General features: G+C 42.8%; 2 protein-coding genes across 6 annotated transcripts in view; one reads left to right on the top strand and one right to left on the bottom strand.

The window, feature by feature from the left end:
• Positions 1-27,565, top strand: part of MORN5 (MORN repeat containing 5) — a 187,889-nt gene that overhangs the window by 25,580 nt on the left and 134,744 nt on the right. The gene's annotated exons all lie outside the window — the stretch shown is intronic.
• TTLL11 (tubulin tyrosine ligase like 11) overlaps positions 1-27,565 on the bottom strand; it is a 272,684-nt gene that overhangs the window by 214,530 nt on the left and 30,589 nt on the right. For all 5 annotated transcript variants that reach the window (XM_077968073.1, XM_028834888.2, XM_077968075.1 and 2 more), the window contains one exon: positions 3,085-3,181. In XM_077968073.1, coding sequence (XP_077824199.1) covers positions 3,085-3,181 — 97 coding nt within the window. Of the gene's footprint in view, positions 1-3,084; positions 3,182-27,565 lie in introns of those variants that run through there.

Genomic DNA, 27,565 nt, shown 5'->3' with positions numbered 1-27,565 from the left:
GCCTTTCTCTGTGTCTTTGTAGCTCCAGAGCCCAGACCAATGCTTGACAGATGGCTGTCCCCACATGTTCCTCACTGAAGCTCCCTCCCTCTCCAGCAGAAAGCCCCCTTCTCAGGGGGGCTCTCAGGTACCACCTGCCATGTGATGCCATACATCTCAGACCCTGAAGCTCGGCAAAAGACCTGCTCAGAAGCTGAGAATGGACAGTTTTGGACTTTCTTAGAGCTAAATCTGATATGTCTAATCTGATATGTCTGATTTAGATACGTCTAAAGAAAGTAGACATATCTAATAATCTACTTTCTTTAGATGTATCTAAATCAGATTATTTTCATAGAAAGTCTTAATTCATCAGCCAAAATATAATAATGTATTTTGAACCAGGAAATTACCCATAGAAAAGTGACTAAAATCTAATGTGCTGACACAAACAAAATTAATCACTTCCATGTGTATATATCTGTTCTCAGTTGACCCAGCACATACAGTGTTTATACTTGCCTGGGATATCCACTAGAACTTACCCTAAGTAATATACAATGCATAGAAAGTGCATTTTAGAGTTGTGGGATATATGAGAGACAGAAGATAAGCTTGGACACAAACTGGTATCAGAGGACAGACTGTTCTGGAATCACCCCTCTGCTGAGGAGTACTACCTTTCACAGGGCAGAGGGTATGGCAGCACTGTTCCTCTGCCTAGAGGTTCAAGAGCCTGCTTTGTCATTAGAACTAATTAATTTCTGTTAGTAAAGTGGAAAAGTCTATGTTCCAATCACTGACATGTGGAATACAGGATGGGGCAAACTTGCTTGTTTGGAATGAGTATCATTCTAGCACCTTTAATGAAACTAATCCTTGGGGGGTACTTCATTCTATATTTCCAATTTGTATTCTGAATGTAGATCTATAGCTACTTCTTTCCTACTCTCAGCCACTAGGTGAGGCATGAGCAAATGGGGAAAATGTAAATGAAGCCTCATTTGATGATTCATGTCTTAGGAACTCAGTCCTCATTTAAAGCGTTTTCTCTTCCAAACTGTATTCCTCCAACATCCTAATAAGTCCTTTAAGTGGCATCACAAAGCATCCTTTTCTGAGCAGCAAGACGCAAAAAATAATAGCTATCCCATTAAACTGTTGGGCAAGAACTCTGGCTGCAACAATCATTCTTGTTCTGTAACAAAACCCTTTCTCCTTCTCTAAGGATAAATTTGACCTTGGGTTAACTTTCTATCTCGGTTCCCCTAGAAAACAATGAAGGCAGAATGTTAGCTGAATTACTAGGCACAAAGCATATGGTTAAAATGATCCCTGACTTGGTAAATTGCATAAATATCTAGTAGAAAGCCATAGCTCCAAGCTTTTCTGAGTGCGACGATTCTTATAACTTAATTATGACCCTTGCTGGGACCTTAGAAGCCATAGTACGGAGGAGTTCTAAGAGATTCTGGCTTCTCTGGGGCATCTAAGCCAAGAAAGACTCATATCCACCAATGTGGATCTAGTCCTTTTGCACCTGAGCTTTCACTTGAGGAGCCAGAGACTAGTCCCTGGAACTCCTGCAAACACTCCACTGAAGAGAAATGCTTGACGCTGACTGGCCAGCAAGCTGTGTTTCCTGCCCTGTATCCTTCTAAGTGAATCTGAGCCAAGTGTGGTCTGTGATAGTGAACTTGTAAGACTGCATGCTTAGGTGAAAACTCCTAGTGGATGTGGCATAACTACCACCCAGTGTATTACGTACGGCTACTGTGTTTTCTGCAATGCATTTTCTTAAAGACGTGGGGTAGAATGTCAAGGAAAGAGTAAACTGATTCTCCCTTTAAAATAGGTAAAATTGATAAAATACTAAGAGAAAACACCTTATATTTAGGCTACTACACTAGGACTGCAACCATGCAAAAAGGATGAGTAAACATGCTTAAGGTTTGGGAGGAAATATAGAAATATTCACATCGCTGTTTTGTTAAATGAGACATGGGATTCAGGGTGATGTTCTTTTTAGAAATTATTTATTATGACATTATAATATAGTCTGTGAAATATATTAACATTTTAAAAATAAGTGGAAGGCCCTTTAACTGCATCATACCCAGCTTAATCCAGTGCTCCTTCTCCCTAAGCTGTCCTACCATCTTAAATATCCTCTTCATTCAGCCATCAAAAATAACGAAGAGACCCGGTAGAGTGGCTCACGCTTGTAATCCCAGCACTTTGGGAGGCTGAGGCAGGTGGATCACTTCAGGTCAGGAGTTTGAGACCAGCCTGGCCAACGTGACATAGCAAAACCCTGTCTCTACTAAAAATACAAAATTAGCTGGGTGTGGTGGTGCAGGCCTATAATCCCAGCTACTCAGGAGGCTGAGGCAGGAGAATTGCTTGAACCTGGGAGGCTGCAGTGACCCAAGATCATGCCACTGCTCTCCAGCCTGGGCAATAGAGCGAGACTCCATCTCAAAAAAGTGGTAGAGATTAAAATGCAAAAACAAAAACGTTGTATTGGGAGGTTGGTAGTGGAGTGAGGGAGGATATCTTAGTTCTGGCTATGACGCTTTTCTAGCACTAAGATTTCTCCTTGTAGGATAAGTCTTGCTGAGATAATGTCATTAGGCAAAAGGCAGAGGCTGGCTGCAGCCTGTAGTACTTAGTATGGAGACTGGTATATTTGGTTTTAAAAATGATACCTCCAAATATAATACTTAAAGAAAAGGGAAGCTGATACCCCATTTCTATGACATATGCCTAGAATTTTGGTACTTTTGTTTCCTGTAAGAGTGAAATGTTCTATTTTTTTTTTCATTTTCAGAATATATTCCTCTCATTAGAACCCCACATTATATGTATAACCCAAAAAGTGAAACCATGTTCTTCCACCAGTGGAATTAGACCAAGAAAGCCTGCCTTTGAACCTTTAAAAGTCTGTCTCCAATCCTTAAATCCTTAATAGCTAGTGAACACAGCAACTCTCAATTAAGGGTCCCCAAGTTTGATCTCAAAAATAACTGTCATATTTTTGTAGAAAAGTGTACCTGAGATTTGGCCCTAGAAACATTTTTAAATGTCAACAATAACAGCAAATACCTGGAAACTTGTTCACTTGACCGGAGAATATGTCATTGTCGTGAAATGAAACTCCGTGCCAGTAGATATCACAAGGCAAGCGCCGGCCAAATGGGAACTAGAAGAGAAAAAATGTGACTCACAATAAGAATAAGAAGAGCAGTGACCACACTGAGTATCTGTTACGTACAAATTCCCGGCACCCTGGTGCACTTACCATGGTTTAATCCTTCTAATACGCATATGAGGTAAGTGATATTCTTTCCCATTTTACAGATGAGGAAACAGATTCAGACAGGTTTAAAAACTTGTTCCAAGTGGTAGAGCTCTGATTACATGTGGCAGATACTACACTCCTGGCTTTGCAGGCACCATTTCACATTAATCCTTATAACTACCCTATAAAGGATTACTCCCATTTTGCTGATTCAAAACTTGGGGCTGACAGAGGTAATTTAACATGCCCAAGGGCCACACAGAGCTGGTAAGGGGAGGAACCAGGATTTGAGTCTGGGTCTATCCAAATTCCAAGCCCATACGTCCCTTCCTCTGAAAATTACAACCCTCAACTGAGCCCAAAAGAATAAGCTTTCAGAGTCCCTCTTCCCCCCTCTCTCTCTCTCTCTCACACACACACACACACACACTCTCTCTCTCTCTCTCTCTCTCTCTCTCTCTCTCTCTCTCTCTCTCTCTCTCTCTCCATGAAGGTGAGATGAATGCCAATGCCTAAAACAGTTCCTGAAACTCGTAAAGACTTCCTGAATTAATAAATGAACAAATCAGGAGTGGTCATCTGACTCAAGATGAGACAACCAGATTCTCTCTTCTAGGAATCTGGAAATCAGAGATGCCAGGCAGCCTCTGCTGGCCCTTGAACGGGCAGGGATAAAAAGCCAGGGCAGGGCAGCTGTGTTTGGCTATGTGCACAGGAGCAGAGACAGCCAGTCTGCTGAGAGACAAGAAAGGAGCAGGTGTGGAAGGGAAGGCAGAGATGAGACCACATAATCCTAGAAACACAGACTGAGTGGCCTCAGACCCGCATGAGCCTATAAGACAGCCTTGTATCCTGAGAATACCTTTTTGGTCTTCTAAAATCCTGTTTGGCACAAGCTATAGAGTTTCAATTATTTGCAGCCAGAAAATCTCTCACTGAGACAAAAGTGCCTGTTCTTTCCACTACATCCTGCTGCTTCTCAAAGTTATCAACAAGCTCTGCATTTAATGAACCTATTTTTTAAATCTGTAACTCAGATTACCTTGTTAAAGGAGAAAAGGGAGGCCATGTTAGTTCATATTCAGAATTTGCTTGTTAAAAGTGCACGCGAATAGGAATGCTAACACATTAAATAAAAATCTTTTGATTTTCCCATTCTAGGACTACAGGTAATCAGAATTTTTACCTACTTCAAGTTGGGGAGCCAAGGTCCGATGGAAGAACATAGCCTTACTAATGAAATGGTAGTGACTCAATGCTTTCCATCCATTCCACATTGAAATGAAGCCAGACTCAAGTCACTTAAATCAGTCACATTCTTTCAAAGCTGTGCACAGTGAGGCATATGTTGTACACTCTACTCATATTAACAACTTCCATCTATAATTTATAGCATTTTGCTCATTTTCTTTTTATGCAATAGGCTGTAAGTTATTAATTCAGTACTCACAAAGAGATACAACATATGTTATTTTCTTCTAGTTGTTAAGTGCTAATATAGAGAAGGAGAAAATAACCAGAATTAAGCAGGCTACCCAAGCAAAGGGTAAAGTGGCTTTGTTGCCCACAATGAGGAACTAACACCTTGTCAGCGGGCAACCCAATGACTCTTATTTCCTTTTGCATCACTCTTCAATCCTTACCACCCTCATAAACACCAAATAGATCCTCCATTTAGAGGCATCTTTAGCTCATTCAGTTTTGACAAACCACCATTTTTAAAAACGTGTCCATTCACTCAGGAATTATTATATGTTAGATTATGTGCTAGAAATATGGGGGACATAATTTTAAATAAGTACCAGGATTTCATAATCCTACCTCTTTTTAAGCTCCTTTAAAAACTGTCCGCTTACACAGCTAACACCATACTCAATGGTAAAATACTAAAAGCTTTAAAGTTTTTCCTCCATGATCAGGAATAAGACAAAGATGCCCACTTCTATTTAACATCAACATAGTATTATAAATTCTAGCCAGAATAGGCAAGAGAAAGAAATAAAAGGTATCCACATTAGAAAACAAAAAGCAAAATTATCTGTACGTTGATGACATGATCCCATATGTAGAAAACTCTAATGATTCCACAGAAAAATATTAAAAGTAATAAACAAATTCAGCAAAGTTGCAGGATACAAAATCAACACATAAAAATCAACTGTGTCTTCATACATGATAACGAACAATCCAAAAAGGATATTTTTTAAGGAATTCCATTTATAATAGCATCAAAAAGAATAAAATACTTAGGAATTAACCAAAAAGGTGAAAGACTTGTACAATGAAAACTATAAAATATTTGTAAAAGAAATTAAAGAAGATATTAATACAAATAAATAGAAAGATATCCTACGCTCATAGACTGGAAGAGTTAATATTGTTAAGATGTCAGTATCACCCAAAATGATCTACAGATGCAATGCAGTCTCTATCAAAATCCCAATAACTTTTTTTCAAAATAAAAAAATCCACCCTACAATTCATATGGAATTACAAGGGACCCCAAATAGCCAAAACAATCTTGAAAAAAAAAAAAAGAACCAAGTGGTGTTCTCACACTTTTTTTTTTTTTTTTTTTTTTTGAGACAGAGTCTTCTGTCACCCAGGCTGGAGTGCAGTGGCACAATCTCAGCTCACTGCAACCTTGCCTCCCAGATCAAGCGATTTTTCTGCCTCAGCCCCCGAGTGGCTGGGATTACAGGCACCCGCCAGCACACCCAGCTATTTTTTGTATTTTTAGTAGAGGCTGGGTTTCACCATGTTGGCCAGGCTGGTCTCGAACTCCTGACCTCAGGTCATCCACCTACCTCGGCCTCCCCAAGTGCTGGGATTAAAGGCATGAGCCACTGCGCCCAGCCTGAAGGTCTCACATTTCCTGATGTCAAAACCTGTAGCAAAGCTATGGTAATCAAATAGTGTATACAATAACAGTGAGATACCACCAGACACCTATTAGAATGGCCAAAGTCCAAAACACTGACACACAAAATGCTGGCAAGGATGTTGAGCAACAGGAACCCTCATTCCTTTCTGGTGGAAATGCAAAACGGTAAAGCCACTTTAGAAGGCAGTTTGGCAGTTTCTTACAAAACGAAACATACTCTTATTATATAATCCAGCAATTAGTTCTCCTTGGTATTTACCCAAATGGGTTGAAAAACTTATATCTTGGCCGGGCGCGGTGGCTCAAGCCTGTAATCCCAGCACTTTGGGAGGCCGAGACAGGCGGATCACGAGGTCAGGAGATCAAGACCATCCTGGCTAACACGGTGAAACCCCGTCTCTACCAAAAAAGACAAAAAACTAGCCGGGCGAGGTGGCGGGCGCCTGTAGTCCCAGCTACTCGGGAGGCTGAGGCAGAAGAATGGCGGGAACCCGGGAGGCGGAGCTTGCAGTGAGCTGAGATCTGGCCACTGCACTCCAGCCTTGGCGACAGAGCGAGACTCCGTCTCAAAAAAAAAAAAAAAAGAAAAGAAAAACTTATATCCACACAAAAATCTGCACATGAATGTTGATAGCAGCTGTATTCATAACTGCCAAAACTTGGAAGCAGCTGAGACATCCTTCAGTAGGTGAGTCCTTCTGTAGGTGAGTGGATAAATAAACTACAGTATATCCAAACAATGAAATATTTTTCAGTGCTAAAAAGAAATGAGTTGTCAAGCCACAAAAGATATGGAAGAATCTTACGTGCATATTACTAAATGGAATAAGCCAATCTGAAAAAGCTACATGCTGTATGATTCCAACTAAATTACATTTTGGAAAAGGCAAAACTACAGACAGTAAAAAGATCAGTATTTGCCAGGGGCCAGAGGGCAGGAAAAGATGAATAGGTGAAGTACAGAGGATTTTAGAGCAGTGAAAATACTCTGTATGATACTACAATGGCAGATACGTGTCATTATACATTTTTCAAAACCCGTAGAATAGCACCAAGAGTGAACAGTAATGTAAACTATGGGCTTTGGGTGATGATGACATGTCAATGTAGTTTCATCAGTTGTAAAAAATACACCACTCTGATTCGGGATTTTGATGGTGGGAGAGGCTGTGAATGCAGGTGGGGGAAAAGGTATATGGAAAATCTCTGCACCATATGCTCAATTTTGCTATGAACCAAAAATGCTTTAAAAATGAAAACAAAAACAAATGAAAAAAAGATCAATGTGGTACTGGCATAAAGACAGATATAGAGGCCAGTGGGATAGGATAGCTCAGAAATAAAGTCTCTCAGGTGTGATCAAATGATTCTCAACAAGGATGACAAGACTATTCAATAGCGAAAGGGCAGTCTTTTCAACAAGCGGTGCTGGGAAAACTGAATATCCACATGCAAAAGGAATGAAGTTGGACCTTTACCTTATACTGTATACAAAAATTAATGCAAAATAGATCAAAGGCCTAAACATATGAGCCAAAACTATTAAATCCTCTAGAAGAAAATATAGGAGAAAACCTTCATAACACTAGAAATATAGAAAATATAGGAGAAAAGCTTCATAACACTAGAAATATTGAAAATGTAGGAGAAAAGCTTCATAACACTAGAAATATTGAAAATATAGGAGAAAAGCTTCATTAACACTAGAAATATAGAAAATATAGGAGAAAAGCTTCATAACACTAGAAATATAGAAAATATAGGAGAAAAGTTTCATAACATTAGAAACATAGGAGAAAAGCTTAACACTAGAAATATAGAAGATATAGGAGAAAAGCTTCATAACACTAGAAATACAGAAAATATAGGAGAAAAGCTTCATAACACTGAATTTGGCAATGATTTCTTGGATACGACAACATAAGCACAGCCAACAAAAAACAAAATAGGTAAATCAAAGATTAAAATTAAAAACTGTTTTGCATCAAAAAACACTATGAACAGAGTGAAAAGGCAACCCACAGAATGGCAGAAAATACGTGAAAATCATATATTTGATAATAGATCAATATTCAGAATATATTTTTAAACTCCTACAACTCAACAATGAAAAAACACTTACAAAATGGACAAAAGTCCTGAATAGACATTTCTGCTAAAATATACTAATGGCAACGAGCATATGAAAACATATTTAACATCACTAATTATTTTAAAAATTGCAAATCAAAATCATAAGAAACTGCTTCATACCCATTAGGATAACTATTATCAAAAACCGGCTGAGTGAGGTGGCACACACCTGTAATCACAGCACATTGGGAGGCTGAAATGGGAGGAGTTCAAGACCAGCCTGAGCAACATAGCAGGGCGCCCATCTAACAAACAACAGCAACAAAATACCCAAAAAATTAGCTGGGCATAGTGGCATGCCTGTAGTCCCAACTACTCGGGAGGCTGAAGTGGGAGGATTGCTTGAGCCCAGGTGTTTGAGGCTATAGAGAACTATGATTGCACCACTGCTCTCCAGCCTAGATGATAAAGAGAGATCCTATCTAAAAAAGAAAAAAAAAAACGGGAAATAAGCGTTGACAAGTATACAGAGAAATTGGAACCCTTGTGCATTAAGAATATAGAAAGCTGCTGTAGTTTAAAAAAAATTACTGGCTGATTGATCTAGCAATTCCAGTTCTGGGTGTATCCCCCAAAAGAAATGAAAGCAGTCTGGGTGCAGTTCCTCACCCCTGTAATCCCAGCACTTTGGGAGGCTGAGGTGGACAGATCACCTGAGGTCAGGGGTTCAAGATCAGCCTGGCCAACATGGCAAAACCCCGTCTCTACTACAAATACAAAAATTAGCCGGGCGTCGTGGTGCGCCTGTAATCCCAGTTACTTGGGAGGCTGAGGCAAGAGAATCGTTTGAACCCAGGAGGCAGAGGTTGCAGTGAGCCGAGATCACACCACTGCACTCCAGCCTGGGTGACAGAATGAGACTCCATCTCAAAAAAAGGAAAAGAAATGAAAGCAGAAACTCAAACAGATATTTATATACAACATTCATAGGAGCATTATTCACAATAGCCAAAATATAGAAAAAGCCCAGGTGTGTCCATTAGTGGATGAAGAAATAAACACAATATGGTATATAAATACAATAGAAAATTATCCAGCCTCATAAAAGAAGGAAATTCTGCTATAACATGGATGTACCTTGAAGATGTGATGCTAAGTGAATGAGCCAGACACAAAAAGACAAATATCATATGATTCTACTTATCTGAGGCACCTAGAGTAGTCAAATTCATAGAGGCAGAAAGTAGGATGGTGGTTGCCAGGGGCTGAAGGGAACAGAAATAGGGAGTTAGTGTTTAAGTTTCAGTTTGGGAAGATGAGAAAGTTCTGGAGATGCATGACAGTGATGGTTGGACAGCAGTGTGATTGTACTTAAAGCCACTGAACTGTACACCTAAAAATGGTTAAAATGGTAAATTTTATATCATGTATGTTTTACCACAATAAAAACAAAACACCATCTGCTTAAGCCCCCTGATACAGTTTGGATTTGTGTCCCTGCCCACATTTCATGTTGACTTGCAATCCCCGGTGTTGGAGAAGAGGCCTGGTGGGAGGTGATTAGTTCATGGGGACAGACTTCCCTCTTGCAGTTCTCGTGACAGTGAATTCTCACAAGACCTGGTTGTTTAAAAGTGTGTAGCACCTCCCCTTTCTCTCTCTTCCTCCTGCTCCAGCCATGTAAGATGCCTCCTTCCTCTTTGCCTTCTGCCATGATTGTAAGTTTCTGCGGCCTCCCCAGCCATTGTTCCTGTACAGCCTGTGAACCACGAGCCAATTAAACCTCTTTTCCTTATCCATTACCCAGTCTCAGGTACCTCTTTATAGCAAGAACAGACTAATACACCCTCTGCGGCTGAGGGGCCATTTGTGGCTCTACTCTGAGCTGTCTGCAGCGTAGAATGCTGTTCAGATTGTCATGGAGCATTGAAAGCTGACAAATGGTTCTCAGATCCCCATTCTCCATCTTTTTCCAGTCCTGACCATCCTCGCAGTTACCCGGGTTCTAAATCTGGTAGACATCTTTCCTTTTCTCTTCCTCAGACACTTTTGGGGAAAGCACTGGATTTGGGATCAGAAGACCTGAGAGTCCTAGACTTGTCTCTGGCACTCACTGTGAGATCATAATCAAGCCTCTATCCTCAGGAGATGGAGATGAGGAAACGTGGGAAGATAGCGAGGAGAACCAACCAAGATATGGAAATGGAAGTGCCTAGTACATGCCACAGAACAATACAATCTGAGTTCCATCATTGATTCAGGTACTCATTAGGTGTTGATTAAGTACCTCCTATGCGGCAAAGGGTCTCAGGAACCAACAACACAACAGGACATGTCTGCCTTCGTGGAGTATAAAGTCCACTGGGGAGAAGGCGATAAGCCAGATGGTGCTCAAAGTTATCACTATAAACCATGGTAGGGGCTGTGGAAGGAATACCAAAGAGCAACGAGGGCACAGGGAGACCCAATCACATCTGGGGAGCCTGAGAAGGTCACCCCATGTCAGGGGTGTCCATTTGTCCAGGAAGCTTCCAGCGTATGCCTGTTGTCCTGGTGTTATTGTTTATAACACCCCTTGCACTTTCAAATGTATCCCAGTTTGGGCAATAAATCAAATGGTCAACCTTTTCCCGAGGATGGGCAATTTGAGCTGAGATTGGAAGGAAGAATGGGAGTTGACTAGGAGATGAGGGAGGAAGGGCGTTCAGACAGAAAATAAATGTGTAAAAGCACAGAGGTAGGACTGTCATTGACACAACGCAAAGCCTGAAGGAGGGTCAGGGTGGCTGTAGCAGAGAAGACAAGAGGGAAGTGGTGGCGATGAGACTTCAGCAGGGGGCAGCTCAGGTAGGGCTGCACTCTGTGCTGGAGCACACCCCCACCACCCCCACCCCCTGCCCCCAGAAAAGAATGAACCCAGTGAGCCAACCAGGAAAGAGAGATCACAGAGAGAGAGACTATGTGTTGTAAAAGCAAGGGAAAAGTGTTTCAAGACTAAAGGAGTGGTGGGAGGCTGAGAGGTCAGACAAGATGAACATCAAAAACTGCTCATTTGATATGATGCCACAGAGAGCTTTGGAACCACTCCAGTTCACACCATCACCTTCCTGATTCTCTCACTATGCTTAGGATGTGCCTGTGCTGTTCTTTAGTTATTTCATGTGTAATCCTTATCTCCCTCATTAACACTATGCATTTCCAGGGCTAGGAACAATTTGATATGCTTGTCTCAGGTCTCCAGTGGGGTGTAACCAGGTATCTGGCAGGTCCCAGGCACACAGGAAAATTAGAAGCCATAATCCTGAGAATCACCCATGTCACCTTCTCCCTCCTCAACATCCACTGGGCAGCAAGCCCTCTGGTTGATCTCCCAGCTTATTTTTAATTTTCTCTCCTTCCTGAATCCCCACTGCCTCTGCCTTAGTTCAGGGCCTCATCTCTCACCAGCCTCCTCCCCTATCTCCGTTCCTCCATGGTCTCCTCTTTAGTCTACCTGACACACAGCAGGATGAGAGACTTTTATTTTCATTATTTTTATTTTTATTTTTATTTTTTTCAGAGATGGGGTCTCGCTCTGTCAGACAGGCTGGAGCGCAGTGGTGTGACCATAGCTCACTGCAGCTTCAAACTCCCGGCCTCAAGTGATCCTCCTGCCTCAGCCTCCCTAGTAGCTGGAACTATAAGCACATGGCACAGCACCTGACTATATCTTTTACTTTTTGTAGAGTCAGAGTTGCGCTGTGTTGCCCAGGCTGGTCTCAAACTCCTGGCCTCAAGCAGTTTTCCCATCTTGGCTTTCCAAAGTGCTGGGATTATAGATGTGAGGCACTGAGCTCAGCCCAGATTTTTATTTTTAAACACAGCTCTGACCATATCGCTCCTTTGCTTACAACTCTTCAATGCCTCCCCAGGGACTGACCACAGGATCAAGGCTAAGCCCCAAGCCTCATCTGAAAGACACTTCACAGACTCCCCTCTGCCAACCTGCCCACCTCAAGTTGGGTCACTTAACTCTTGGGCACTTGCACTGCCACTGTGACTGCTCTAGATCCTTTAAGGATACAGCACTTTATTGTTCGGTGGCCTGGGTTTCTTCATGTCATTCCTTCCGCCTGGGATCTTCTGACTGGGCTTGCCCATCCACTCCCCCTCCATGATGATGATCTCTCGGCTCTCTTTGTCTGTGACCTCTGTCACTACACCCATCACAGGTCATTCTGCAACATCTTGTCTGCACATCTGTCCGCCTGGCCTCTTTGCAAACTCTTTAAGCACAAGGAGAGCCCCATGCTCATCGGTGTACCCCTAACACCAAGTCTTCAGCACCCTGTAGGCTTTGTTTTTAACCTTTCTGAGGTCATAAATCCCTTTGAGATTTGTGCCAGGAAAAAAAAAAAAAAAGCACACACATGCACAAAATATTCCACGTGAGCTTAGGAGATTCAAAGACTCCCTACAGCCCCTAGTTATTCTCAGATACCAGTGTTAGCAATGTCTGCAGTAATGTTTCATGAATGAATGAACTCACAAAGAGCAGTCACTCAAATACATGTCATCATCATCACCACTAACATTAGCATTTAGGTAATGCTTATTCCTATGTCTATGTATTAAACACTTTACATGTATGACCTTATTTAATCCACAAACATGATAAAGGTGCTATTAACCCTATGATAAAGGTTATGATATAGGTGCTACTATTAACCCTATTTGCAAATGAGGGCACCAAGCGCTAGGAGAGTAAATAACTTTCCCAAGGTCACAGAGGTATTATAGTAAGGACAGAGGCAGGATCAAATCCAGGTCTGTGCAGTTTCAAGGCCCATGCACTTCAGCACTGAAGATGTCTTTTTGGAGATCACTATAGTCTTATTTATTAGTCACAGATGAATAACTGTAACTAACCTACCCTCACCCTACATGCTACCATCTTTGTCACAAAGCAAGTTCCTCCCCCAGAGTATACACCTGGATGGACCCGAAATCTTTTCCCACTTTACCAGAAGAACTAAAAGCAAACTTGCAAAATAGTCACATTCATGAGAACTGAAGCTGTCAAATGTTCTTTGAGCAAATCTGTGTTTAAGGAATTGATGTTCGGGTCCTTCTTCTAATGGCCCAAACAGAAAGTTCAAGTCCCCCTGGGGATTTTGCAAAATGAAATTTCACAGTGAATGCTGATGAAAGCACAGTTCACATTTCTGTACTTTGTGAATGATTTTCTTCATAAAGCTTCTCTATGAACAGAAAGCATTTCAAGTGACTGAGGATAAAGGTGGCAAATAAGCTTTGATATGAGCAAGTCTGTGGGCAATGCATCTGTAGGGGGGAAATGGTCCATATGGCTGCTCTAAGATGAGGGGTCCAAAGTACTCAAAGGAAACACAGGGAAGGTGAGGTGGCTAAAGCACCAAGCATGGACCAGCAAGACCCGGGCTCAAGCCCAACCCACCACACCCTGCTCAGAGACTCTGACAGTGACTTTGCCCTTTTAAGCTTCCGCAGCTCAGCCACAACTGAGAAAAACAATAGTAATAAAACCTGTCCACCTCCCAGGGCTGTTATGTGGACTGTGATAACACATGGGAAAGCACTCTGTAAACAGTACATTGCTGTTATATGAGACAGGTTATTATTTTTAATGTCCAAGGAAATCACCTCAACAAGTAACTTCAATTTAAAAAGACGCCAACCAAATATCGCGTGTCATTAGGACAGCTCTTGAGTAAGGACACTGCGGTGTGCCTGCACTTGGGAAACCTTCCATGATGCCTTCAGGCAGGTTAATAGAGTTCTCTTCAATGTTCCCCTGGCATTCTGTTGGTGCCAGTAATATAGTCACTGCCTCATGGGGCATTTATGTTTACACGCCTGCCTCCCTCACCTGACAGGATGCTTCAGGGGAGAGACATTTTATTCTTCTTTCTACCCTCTCCCCTACCTGTGGTCTGCAGCCTCAAAGATGGTCCCCAATGATCCCTGCCTCCTGGAATTCATTCCCTGTGTGTCCTCTCCCACACTGTCACAGGCTTGTTCTAGATGACCAATGGCATACAGCAGAAGTGATAAGCCATCACTTCTGATATTTAGGATATTTTTATAAAAAGACTATGGCATCTGCCTTAGTCTCCCCACTCCCCCTTGCTTTGGGAATGCCTAGAGAGATGCCCACATGGTAAGCAATCAAAGTCACCTGCCATCAGCCATGTGAGTGAGCTTGGAAGTGGATCCGTCAGCCCCAGTCAAGTACTCAGGGTCTGCGGCCCTGCCCAACAGCTTGATTGTAGCTTCATGAAAAAGCCTAAGCCAGAACCACCCAGCTAAGTCACACTCAGTTTCCTAACTCTCAGAAATGGTATAAGATCATGGATGTTTCTGTTTTAAGCTGCTGAGTTTTGGGGAAATTTGTTACACCGCAATAGATAATGAATGCACCATTTCAGTTTTAGAGCAAGGTCCCAGAGATAGAACATGTTCTGAGAATGAAGGAATTTAAGATAAATATGTCCTTATAATATAATGAATATAATAATTACTATTGAGTACTTAAAAATGTGCCTGATATCTTACATAAATGCCTCCATTTTACAGATAAAGAAATATAATCGCATTGCTAATAAGTGACAAACCCAGAATTTGAAGCCATGTTGGTTTATCTCCAAAGATTGCACTCCTTCAATTCGACTAAGGGGGATGGATGGATGGATGGATGGATGGATGGATGGATGGATGGATGGAATGAGCACATAGAGCAGAGAGTTGTGACAAACACTTCAAAGAAGATGTCATAAATTTCTTTAATATACCCTGCAGTTTCTGCCTTGGCATTCATTTTGTGGCCTGGCATAAGTTATTTGAAACCCAGTCATACCACATCGCCTTTGGCCTAGTTAAAACTTTCCTTTCCATGTCGTTGTTGGTGATACTGCCTGCTTGTTGCTCGTCCTACGGACCCAAAACCCAGCGCACCCACAGCTGCTGACCACAACAAAACCTAATCACCAACACCAGAGTCCCTCTGTCTCTCTTCTCTCTCTCTCTCTCTCTCTGTGTGTGTGTGTGTGGGTGTGTCTCTCTCTCTTGCTCACTCACTCGCTCTCACTTCCCATTCACTGGTTGCGCTCTCTGTCCCCTCTAGATTTCCAGATGGTCCCCAGTCAATGCCCCTAATCTCTCTGGATCCTCTGAGTAATAAATTTCTTCCGTTTCACCTCCTCATCGTGTTGTCTCATCTAACAAACACCCAAACCCAACCATCCCCTTCGTCAGGGCTCTCCTAGAGACTGGCTATCTGGGCTTGTGGCCACACTCAACAGAGAGACCTCAAGACCAAATTAGAAAGAATCTATAACAATAAAAATTGTAAAAGAAAAAACATAGCACAGAAAAGTCCAGAAGAGGCCAACTAAGACAAAGAAAGGACTAAGCAACCGCCCTTCAAGAGTGGACCAAAAAAAAAAAAAAAACTATCACTCTTCCTCAATCAAGAAAACAAGCCGACTAAGAAAATACTGGTGGAAATTGATGAAATCCTGAAGGGTGTGACCAGATGGAACACAGTTCTATCTGCCAAATGTGAGCACATCCAAAGAAGGCATGTCCCTTTCAGGCTGAAAGAGGGAGGCCCGCTCACTTCTCTGCCTTGCTGCTCACATCACAGTGAACAGCATTGCTCCCCAGACAGAGGAGAAATTCTACCCCAACTGAGGGGCTCAGGAAAATTCCAGGCTCACTCTTGCCTACAGAAAATGGGGCTGGTGAGAAAAGGTTTCCCATGCCGGTGAGGGACCGACCAGACAGCTTCCCGACTGCAGTGTCTTTGGAAGGGGCTGGTGGGAAAGCCTCCCTGTGGGAGCAACTCCAAGCCTGTTTCCTCGACGGGAACAGTAACATCAACTTGATTGGGTTATTACAAGGATTAATAATACGTTTGAACCACCTAGCACAGGGCCTGGCACACAATGCTTGATGCATAGTAGGTGTTCAAAAAATGTTGGTTTCCTTTTTCTCTTCCATTCTTTCTTATCATTCTTCACCTCATACTTATTGACTGATAAGATTTTTAAAAACTCCTCCTTCATCCATCTTTCTGCTACCCAAAAGAGCTAGGAGATGGGGGTGTTTTGCAGGACTAGCAAAGTGCACATGGTACAATGTGCACATGGTACAATCATGGTATTAAAGCCTCATGAGTCTTCATGAGTAGGCATGTAACCTCTGGAGAAAGCCGACACGTGCAGAAAGGCTCCTTCCCTCGAGTTCAGGGACTTGGATTCAAATCTCAGCCCTGCCAACTATTAAGGGCCTTGGTTTCATCATCTGAGAAAGATGAGTAGCAGAGCCTCCCTCACAGGGGATGTTGTAAAGATGAAAACAACCGCATAGGTGAAAGTCTGTTTGTGAACAGCCTGGTAGACAGTAGGAGTCAAATTAGTCCAATTAGAGAATATTGAGATTCTCTGGATTGTTCATCTAATTAAGTCCCTTGGTGAGAAAGGCAGAGAGGAAGTGTCCCCAGACATGCCCGTTGGCAGAGAAAGCAGAAGCTGGCCCTCCACAAACCCACCTCAGGAAAAACATTCCATGAAGCATGGCTCTGTCCACCAGGGATCCAGGAGCCAGGTCGGGGTAGAGGTAGATTTGTGGACAGATCTGCAAATGCACTCCGCGTGCCAAAGAGCGGTGTGAGAGCCCAGAGGGAGGAGCAGTGGTTTCTGGTCTAAATGAGAAAAAGCTTAACCAAGGAGGGGCCACTGGAGTGGGGCGTAAAGTAGGCCTTCGCAAAGGAAAAGACGAAGGGAAATCAGGCAGAGGGATCAGCGCACATGAATGAGGGAGTCTGGGACAGCGGAGATGTCCCACATGCCTGGAGCCTGGGGGGACAGGGGAACAGCCAAAGCTGGAGAGGTCCACGCAGCCCACACAGATCACAGTGGGCTCACAGGGCAAGCTGTGGAGCTGCAGCTAGACTCTGCAGGCGGAGGAAGTGCCCAAGCAGGGCTATGTGCAAAGTGCCCAGTGCCCAAGCAGGGCTATGTCAGACCAGGGGAGGATGGAGTGAGGATGAGGAGTGGAGAGAGACTGAGAGCAGCTAAGACCATGAGGAAGCCGACCTAGGCTGGGAGAAAGGGGAGGGAGCATGGGTTGTGACTGGGGCCAGGAAAAAGTATGTGCAGGGAGCAGGGCTGGGGGCAGGCGTGGGGAAGTAAGGGCAGTCATGGCTCCATGTGCAAGGACTGCTCTGACAGTTCACACACTTCACAGGCCCCTTCCCTTCTGCTCGTGGGCTACATTCCTGCCTCACCTCCGCCAGGTTCCTAGTCATTCGGGAATCTGAAGGGAGAGCTCCCACACAGATAACTAGCACCCTGAAGAGCCTTCCAATGTAATAAAGGCGCCGTCTGGCTCCAGTGGGTTTCCCGGGAACACAATAATTACTCATCCTCTAATAGAGCCAATAAATATAGCAAGAGGATAAGTAATTAACAACCTTTTGCTGGAAAGTAGCAATTCTTGTGATCTATGAAGTTTCCTTTTCCTGTTCACTTCTTCTTCATTACTGCAAATATGATACCCTGGGTAAGTGTGCCATTCATCCTTCACTGAGTTAATCACCAAAGCATGTTGTATTTTTTATTAAATCCATTCATTATCATTGATTCATATGAATGAAAGCTGGAAGAGCCACAGTGAGGCCCATCGTCCACCTTGCTTCCGCTTGTGATTGCAATACTTTTAATGAGATCAAAATTGTTACCAAACAATTTAACAATGGGGAGGAAAAATCCCCATTAGTAGGAGGGGAAGATAACCTTGCCCCTTTCATAATTTCAGCGTACCATAGCAACCTCCTCCAGTTATTTATTCTGCTGTCTAATTTCCCACCCATAAAGAATCTTTATTAGTAGTAATTATATTATTAGGCAAGAGAAAAAGAAAAAACTTCACAAACTTCTAAAGTGATTTACCTCTTGGCTTGCAGTTTTAATTAAAATTCCAGTTTATTTAGCAAATAGCTCTGGAAAGATTAGATACCAATTTAGCTCTGTGTTCTTTTTCTACTTTCCAATTCATGAGGGTGACACAAACAACAAAATAATCTCTTTAAATGATTTTCACTCCATTCCATCATAATTCAGTCCATGGAAAAGAGCTCCAATATCAATTATAAATTATAAATTAACTCCATTATACCCTGCAAATTATCAACAGTAATCTCCCAGTTCTCTACTTCCTCACAGTTGGTAAATTATATCAATTTACCACTAGGCCTCAAATTACCTAGACTCCTCCACATCAAAACTTTCAATGGTTTATTAACTGAAATGGAAACAATGCAAATCAGGTTTCCATTTCAGCAACACTTACCTCCCAACCAGGATATCAGACAACTTTATCCAAAGTCACACCTGACTTCTCTTAGGGCGGCTTTTTCCCAGTTACCCAGGAACCCAGTCCAATTCAGTACTTTCCCCAATAACAAGTCCCACCAGAGCATTGGTCTAACGGCACCATGGTGTTGCCGGTCCATAAATTCATTTATTCAACACATAAGCAAGTCATGCCTTTGAGCCAGGTAGTATGCTCGGGGGATGCTCAGAAATTCCACACATAGGAGCAGAGGGTTAGTGGTAAGACGCAAAGCTGAAGGGGGGATGTATTAGTCAGGGTTCTCTAGAAAGACAGGACTAATAGGATAGATATACATATATAAAGGGGAGTTTATTAAGTATTAACGCACATGATCACAAGGTCCCACAATAGTCTATCTGCAAGCTGAGGAGCAAGGAAGCCAGTCCAAGTCCCAAAGCTGAAGAACTTGGAATCCGATGTTCAAAGGCAGGAAGCATCCAGCATGGGAGAAAGATGTGGGTTGGGAGGCTAAGCCAGTCCAGGCTTTTCACATCTTTCTGCCTGCTTTATATTCTAGCTATGCTGGCAGCTGATTAGATGGTGCCCACCCAGATTAAGGGTTGGTCTGCCTTTTCCAGCCCACTGACTCAAATGTTAATCTCCTTTGGCGACACACTCACAGACACACCCAGAATCAATACTTTGCACCCTTCAATCCAATCAAGTTGACACTCAGTATTAACCATCACAGGGCAACATAGGAGGATGAATGAACCAGTGGACAAGTCAAACAAATAATGCCTGCAGTCACCATCTAAGCCAAGCTTTTTACCTACGTTGTCAAATTTCCATTCAGAGCTCCACACCACCTTTTAAATAGCCATCATATCCCCATTTCACAGAAGGAGCAACCAAATCTCGGAGAGGTAGAAGCCATTTGAACTGACTCTTGACGAATAAAAGGGAAGTTACCAAAAGACTGGGGAGGAAGGAAGCAAAGTGCACAGGCAAAGACTGAGCAGAGAGCAGCCAAGAGCCCAAGGAGCTGGTCCTGTGTGTGGCCACTGACTCGCGGAGCCGCCTCGGGCATTCACAGACCTCTTCAAGCCTATTTCCCCATTTGCCACATGCAGGATATTTCCCACTCTGCAAATCTACAAGGGGCTGCTCTTCTTTTCCAGCAATCGACAATGACTTGTGCTGACGATACAATGACGATGTATCCAGTGCTGCCAAAATAATGTACCCAAGGGAGACAGAAGAGGTCTCCTAGAGGACTAACTAAAGGTGAATGGGCTCTGCCCCGCTCCAAATTCATTTGCTCCTCCTGATCCCAAAAGCCAGCCGGAAACTCCCAGAGATGTGCCACTGCCACAAGAGCCTGAAGTCATACAATCACATAGTAGCAAAAATTAATATTGTACTGATAATTTCCATAATAATAATGAAAATGGTGGCTACTGTTTATGTGCTGTGTATATTACACGTGCTATCTCAATTCACCCTCACAACAACACTATGAAATAGGTGCATATATTATTATCACTTTACCTATGTGAAAAACCTAAACTCAGAGCAATTAAATAACCAGTTTATTTAATCCTCTGGTACTGCATCCAGTAAGTCGTAGAACAAGGACTAGAACCCAGCCCCATTAAATTCTTAGGCCCCACAGAACTGAGCCTAGAAGAAATGGATGAGGTTCCCTAACTATCATAGAACTGCGGTGATGATGGGGTGTGTACTGAGTTCCCAGGCCCATTCTTGGGAGAAGGGACCTGGCCCCACCTAGGAGCTCTCCAGAGTGCTGAACAGACTGCTACAGAATTCCCGCTCAAAGCACTGCATCTTCCACCTGGGTGCCTATGCCTATGCCAAGCCTCACCTCCTGATATCAGTGCCCAACAGAACTGCTAATGCAATAGTGTTCGGAATGGGAGTATAAACGGGAGAAAAAATTAACTTTTAGAAGAACTGAGCTAGAGGGGACAACAGGACATCAAATGGAGGTATCCCACAGGAACTGGAAATTCAGGAATGGGAGTAGAGAGAACCCAAGGCAAGAAGGGCACGTGCCTGCTTCATAGAGGAATCGTAGAGGAAAGAAGTGCTGAATGGGTGGATGTGTTCTTGGAGTGATTACTGAGAAAAAGCAAAGGCCAGAGGTGGGAAGGGAAGGAGACTTCTTTCAGCTGCCCTAGACAGTTGGCGCCAAGAACAAATATTGCATTAAACCCCACTATTGTATTAAAGGTGTTCAGGGAGGATGGCATTTTACTGCCTATAGATTTGAATCTGTGAATAAATTCCCATTACCACTCCTAAACCTCCAGTAAGAAAGAACAATAAATGACAAAGTGTTCCAGGGAAAAATAGAAAGTGATCTGCTGTAAGGTGACACGATTCAAGCTCAAATCCACTCTTTTTTTCTTTTTTTTCTTTTTTTTCTTTTTACTGAATCTCGCTCTGTCACCCATGCTGGAGTACACTGGCACAATCTCAGCTCACTGCAACCTCTGGCTCCCGGATTCAAGCAATTTTCCTGCCTCAGCCTTCCTAGTGAGTAGCTGGGATTACAAGCACCCACCACCTCACCTGGCTAATTTTCATATTTTTGGTAGAGACAGGGTTTTACCATGTTGGCCAGATGGTCTTGAACTCCTGGCCTCAAGTGATCTGCCTGCCTCAGCCTCCCAAAGTGCTGGGATTACAGATGTGAGCCACTGCGCCCGGCCAATCATATCTACTTTTAATTGAAGTAAAAACATTTTGAGAAGTCGCTTGGAAAGGCCTTGAGCTTCTCTTTGGCCTTGAGACCACAGAACCTAAAGGCTCACATAAAGAGGTATTTATAAACACACCTCTCCCTCTGGTGGTAAAAGATATATTTAAAAACCACATTTATTCTCTGGCTCCATCCCCACCTCCACCCTCCTACACACCTTACATAAGAATAGTTATGCCCTTTTATGAACTTAGTCTTTCATTCAAGCAAACTTTATTATGTATCAACTCAATGTCAGGCACTTGAGAGGTTCAGAAAAGAATAAGGCTCAGTCCCTGTCTTCAGGATGGACTTGTAAACAAATGATAATGCAAATTCACCCAGGCTCTAGCAGATGAGAGCCAAAGGGCTACAGGAACATGAAGCAGAAGCATGAGTTATTTTGCTGGAAGAAAAGGTGTGGTTTGGAAGAAACGTCAAAGGTGAGGTGGAATTTGCCAAGTCTAGAAGCCAGGAAGGTGATGTAGGCACAGGACCGTGAGGAGCAGGATCATAAGTTTCCTTGAGGCAGGAACACCTTCATGATCTCCATACTCCTGGTGCCTAGCCCAGCGCCTGGGAGGGAGTAGGCACGAAACAGATGCTAGAGGAATTAATGGCGTGTAGCTCCATGTGGAGGAAGGAAAGCCTGCCCACAGGGCTTTGCAACAGACAGGGAACTCAGTGGAGCCAGAATCCATAAACCTCAAGACCAATTTTAATGTGAAACTGCTCAAGCCTACAGCGGTCATGTTCAGATTTGGTCCTTCATTCCTCCAGGCAAGGATTTAACAATAATGTTCATGTCCACCTCACCACAGGGGAAAGGAAATATATGACCACAGTGTGGTCCAGTTTCAAGAGGGATGGGCCAGCTCCTGGCTGCAAGAGAGAGAGTCCACTCTGCTGTTTAGAATTTTAAAAGGTATCATCAGCAATAACTGCCCAAAAGTGATGGGAGAGGGGGCTAGCACGTATGGGCATCTTTATCAAATTCTGGAGCCTCCTTTTGTTTCTGATGTTGAGCTATAAGTTCCAAATCTCATTTTTCACAGCTCAACACAGCTAATAGCTGTGGCCAAATCCAGTGCTTTCACTAGCTCCTTGAGATGAGAGCTGTTATTCCTCTACTAAGTATTTAAGCAATAACTTTTAATTTACTTAATGAACTCAGAACAAACTGATTGATGGCCCAGCTCAGTTGGCAATGACAGCTGGCATTTCCCTGATGACCAGATAATGAGGCAATTGCATTAAGTGTGTGTCACCCTGATCAGCTGGCATGGTCTATTAAGGCAGAGCTAGGCCATGTACGGCTTTCAGTCAGCATCCACAGCATGCAGGTCCTTAAGCACTCTGGGACCAGTTTAAACACTTCTGCATTTCCATGCTGTGATAAATCTGATGCTTTCTCGGTGCACCTTGAAGAAACCGAGCCAGTCAACTTAGCTTTGGAAAAGCCTGTATCCTGTTGCAAATAATGATTAAAAGAAACATTGTGGGATTAAGACTCAGGAAACTGAGATTCTAGTCGTAATTAATTAATTCATCCACTTGACAAACATTAATCGAATGCCTATCACATGCTAGCTACTGGGCTAAGGGCTGGGATATAAAATAAAACCACTATCGCCATGTTTGCTGAGCATTTACCACGTGCCAGGCATGGCTCTAAGCACTTTCAATGTATTAAGTTACTTAAAACTCCTAACAACCCTAGAGGTAAGTGCTATCATCATACCCATTTAACAGATGAGGAAACTGAGGCACAGAGACGTAAAGTAACTTGCCTCAGTTTTCAACTCATAAGTGGCAGAGCCAGGAACAAACCCAGCCAAAATGACTCTAGAGATGAATGAGATGCAGCTCTAGCCCTAGAGAAGCTTGAAGTTTCTTGGAGGGATACACAGACATGTACACATGTGCACTTAATGCTCTGTGATCCAGAAAAAAAAATGTGTAACCTGTATTAGCTTTCTATTGCTGCACAAAAAATTAATACAAACGTGGTGCCTGAACACAACACCTATTTATTAGTTCACAGTCCTTTAGGTCAGGAATCCACCATGGTGTAACTGGTTTCTCTGTTCCCTGCTCCAGTTATCACCAGGTTCAAATTAAGGTTTTGCCAGGGTTATGACAGTCATCTGGGCTCACGGTCATCATCTGTGCTCACTGGTTGTTGGTAGAATTCATCTCCTTGCAGCAGAGGGACTGAGATCCTTATTTTCCTTCTAGCTGTCAGCCAGGGACCACACTCAGCAACTAGAGACTGCCCATGGCTGCTTGTCATAGTGACCCCCATAGGTAATTGATAATATGGGTATCTGCTTTCTTCCTGACTGGCTGGAATGCATCTCTCAGACTTCCTCTTCTGCAAGCAGCCAGAGAAAACTCTTTTCCTTTAAAGGGCTGGCCTGATTAGATCAGCCCCAGGGATATCTCCCTTTTGCCCTACAATGTAACACGGTCACAGAGGCGATGTCTCATCATAGACACAGGGTCCACCCACACTCAAAGGGAAGAGGATTATACAAGGGAGAGTATCATTCAAGGTCATCTTAGAATTCTTCCCACCACGCTTGCTGAGTTTTCACTTTCCTGATCTGAGGCTAGACTAGATGACAATGATGATAGCTACTATTTGTATACTGATTCACAATTTAATAAACACCTTTTCACATGTAGTATCTTATATAAGCCTCACCATCCAGAAATCCCAGTGCTCTAGGAGAAAAGGTTAGCTTCACTGCTCAGAAGAGGAATATAAGGGTTAGAGAAGTTACATAACCTGCTCCCTGCCATGCTGGTAGAGTATGGGAAAGACAAGACATTAACTCAAGCCTTCCAGTTCCAACACGTGAGCTCCTTCCTCTGGTCCATGCTGCCACATAGATCCGAAAGGACCAGACACAAGCTAGTGCCATTGCCTTGACTGAAGTGGGAAGAACACAGGAATCAGATCTTGGTTTGAATCCAAGTTTTGCCGCTTGGATTCAAACCCATTAGTTCCAGGTCTCGGGCAAACCACTTCCTCTTTCTGGGTATCCTCATCTGTAAAATGGGGGGAGAAGTTGGACTACATGGTCTCCAAGGGCTCTTTCAGCCTCAAATCAGGGCAAGACTGTTTCAACAACACTGTGGGAGATTATTAGCTCCATGGATCCATTTTCTTGTTGAAGAAGAACTGTATAACTATGCCCTCTTCCAGGTATCCCTGGGGTGTGGGAGAAGATCAATGTATTAGTTTCCTAAGCTTGCCATAACAAATTACCATGAACTTGGTGGCTTAAAACAGAAATTTATTCTCTCACAGCTCTGGAGACCAGACATCCAGGATCAAGATGTCAGCAGGGTTGACTTCCTCTGAAGACTCCAAGGAAGGATCCACTCCATGCCTCTTCCTGGCTTCTGGTGGATGCCAGCAACCCTTGGCATCGCTTGCCTTGTTCACACATCACTCCAATCCCTGCCACTGTCTTCACATGACCCTCCTCTCCATATGTCTGTCTTCTCCTTTTCTGTCTCTTATAAAGGCACTTGTCATTGGATTTAGGACCCACCCTAAAACCAGGATCAACTCATCCCAAGATCCTTAATTACATCCGCAAAGACTATTTCCAGATAAGGTCATATTCACAGATACTGGTTAGGGCTGGATATATCTTTTTTTTTTGTCGGGGGGGGGGGCACAATTCAACCCTATACATAAATTGATGCATGCATCCCACTAGTGATGGAATTTCAGTGCTTTCCAATTTTTCCATTACACAGAACACTGCAATAAGCATCCTTATTGTATCTCATTGAGCACATGGACAAGAATTTCTCTAGAAGTGGAATTTTTGGGGTCGAAGAGTAGATACATTTTTTAACACCACTAAATATTGCTAAGTATTTCTGCCAATTTGATGAATGTGAAATGGTATCTCATTGTTATTTTAATTTGCATTTCTTAGATGCATTTCTTGCATTTAATTTGCATGATTAGACTAGTGAAACTAAATTTTTTTTCCTTGTTTTTTTTTCTTTTTTTGAGATGGAGTCTCACTCTGTCACCCAGGCTGGAGTGCAGTGGCGCAATCTTGGCTCACTGCAACCTCTGCCTCCTGGGTTCAAGCAATTCTCTTGCCTCAGCCTCCTGAGTAGCTGGGACTATAGGCACCCACCACCATGCCCAGCTAATTTTTGTATTTTTAGTAGATATGGGGTTTCACCATGTTGGCCAGGCTGGTCTTGAACTCCTGACCTCGTGATCTACCCGCCTAGGCCTCCCAAAGTGCTGGGATTACAGGTGTGAGCCACCACGTCTGGCTGAATTATTTTTTTCAAGTGTTTATTAGACATTTGGGTTTCCTCTTTGAATTTCTTTTGAAAATTCTAAATAGGTGGTGGTTCTCTGTCAGGTAATCCTGTCAGGGAACTAGGAATCTGAATGTTAAAATGCTCACCAGGGGACTCTGAGGCACAGCCCAATAGGGCACATCCCAGGAACATCCCACTGTATTAAATATAGTAGCCAATCTCATGGGCACTTTGTTGTTATACCCCAGAGTGCACTGAGGGGCTCGATCTCATACAAAACTGTGACACTGCACTGATTAGAGGAGGCTGTTGGAGGATGCTATTCACCACATCACACAGGGGCTCCTTTATGAAGCCCTCTGGGGGAGTTTCTCCCAGCATCAGTGCTAGGAAAAGCCAAGCTTCTCTTCAACATCTTCTATTTGATCTGATAGATATGACTTACCACTTGGTACATTTCTGTCTTTCCTTGGTAACCAGAAAGCTCCAAACCAAATCTGTGTCTCATTATAAAAACTGTGCAAGATCTTTATATTACGCTCTTTTTTTTTTTTTTTTTTTTTTTGAGACGGAGTCTTGCTCTGTCACCCAGGCTGGAGTGCAGTGGCATGATCTTAGCTCACTGCAACCTCCATTTCCTGGGTTCAAGCAATTCTCCTGCCTCAGCCTCCCAAGTAGCTGGGTTTACAGGCACCCACCACCATGCCTGGCTAATTTTTGTATTTTTAGTAGAGACGGGGTTTCACCATCTTGGCCAGGCTGGTTTCAAACTCCTGACCACAGGTGATCCACCTGCCTCGGCCTCCCAAAGTGCTGGGATTACAGGCATGATATATTATGCATTTCTAGATATTAACGTTCCTCAGATTTTTTTTTTAAGAAATGGAGTCTCACTCTAACAGCCATGCTGGAGTGCAGTGGCTCAATTACTGTTCGCTGTAGCCTTGACCTCCCAAGCTCAAGCAATCCTCCCACCTGAGCCTCCCTAATACATGCCACCACGCCTGGCTAATTTTGTTTATTTTTTGTAGAGACAGAATCCTGCTATCTTGCCCAGGCTGGTTTTGAACTCCTGGGCTCAAGAGATGCTCCCACCTTGACCTCCCAAAATGGTGGGATAACAAGCTTCGGCCACAGCACCTGGCCTGAGTTTATCTTATTATATCATCTTAATTGCTCCTTTGCCCTAAGTTTTTTACCTGAATGTTAAGAAACTAAAAACGTATAACAGTGTGTGTCTTTTTGAAAGCCATTTTACATACTTTTGGGGAATAAAATAGGCATAAATACATATTAAAATAATTTTAAATTTTACCTTGTGAGATTTAAATAATATACAACTTAATGTGAGTTAAGACCCTTACTTTAAAGTCGATCTATTTTAAGATCCATATATGATAACATCAGATCTATTGTTGATTTTTAACTGGAAGGAAATACTTCAAACATGAACCATTCAAAACATATCAGTGAAAATGACATTAATGCTAGAAAACAGGTCACTAGCTGCAGCCATTCAGGTACAGAAAAGATAGAATTGTGTTTTAAAATACAATACTATTTATTTTGAAATCACTATCATTGAATTAAAAAATGGCACAAAAGCCAATACGTTTATTTAAGATCACCTGTATTTCATTTAGTGGCTTTAAAAGCAAAATTGATTTTCAAAAACTTTCACAGAACTTCTTAAAGGCAATTTTAACTTCTTATGGTTCCTGTTTTTTTCTTAAAACAACGGAAAAGCATGCTAATGCTTAATTCACTGTTGCTCCAATTCTTTCTCCAAGAATAGGATGGCCAACCAATTCATCCCAGTTTGCCCAGGACTGTCCTGGTTTTAAAACTGAAGTCCAGTGTCTTAGGAACCCCCTCAGGCCTGGGCAAACCAGGACAGCTGGTC

Source organism: Macaca mulatta, chromosome 15 (assembly GCF_049350105.2).
Source record: "Macaca mulatta isolate MMU2019108-1 chromosome 15, T2T-MMU8v2.0, whole genome shotgun sequence".
Classification (NCBI taxonomy): Eukaryota; Metazoa; Chordata; class Mammalia; order Primates; family Cercopithecidae; genus Macaca; species Macaca mulatta.
This window is presented reverse-complemented; position numbering and strand designations above follow the sequence as displayed.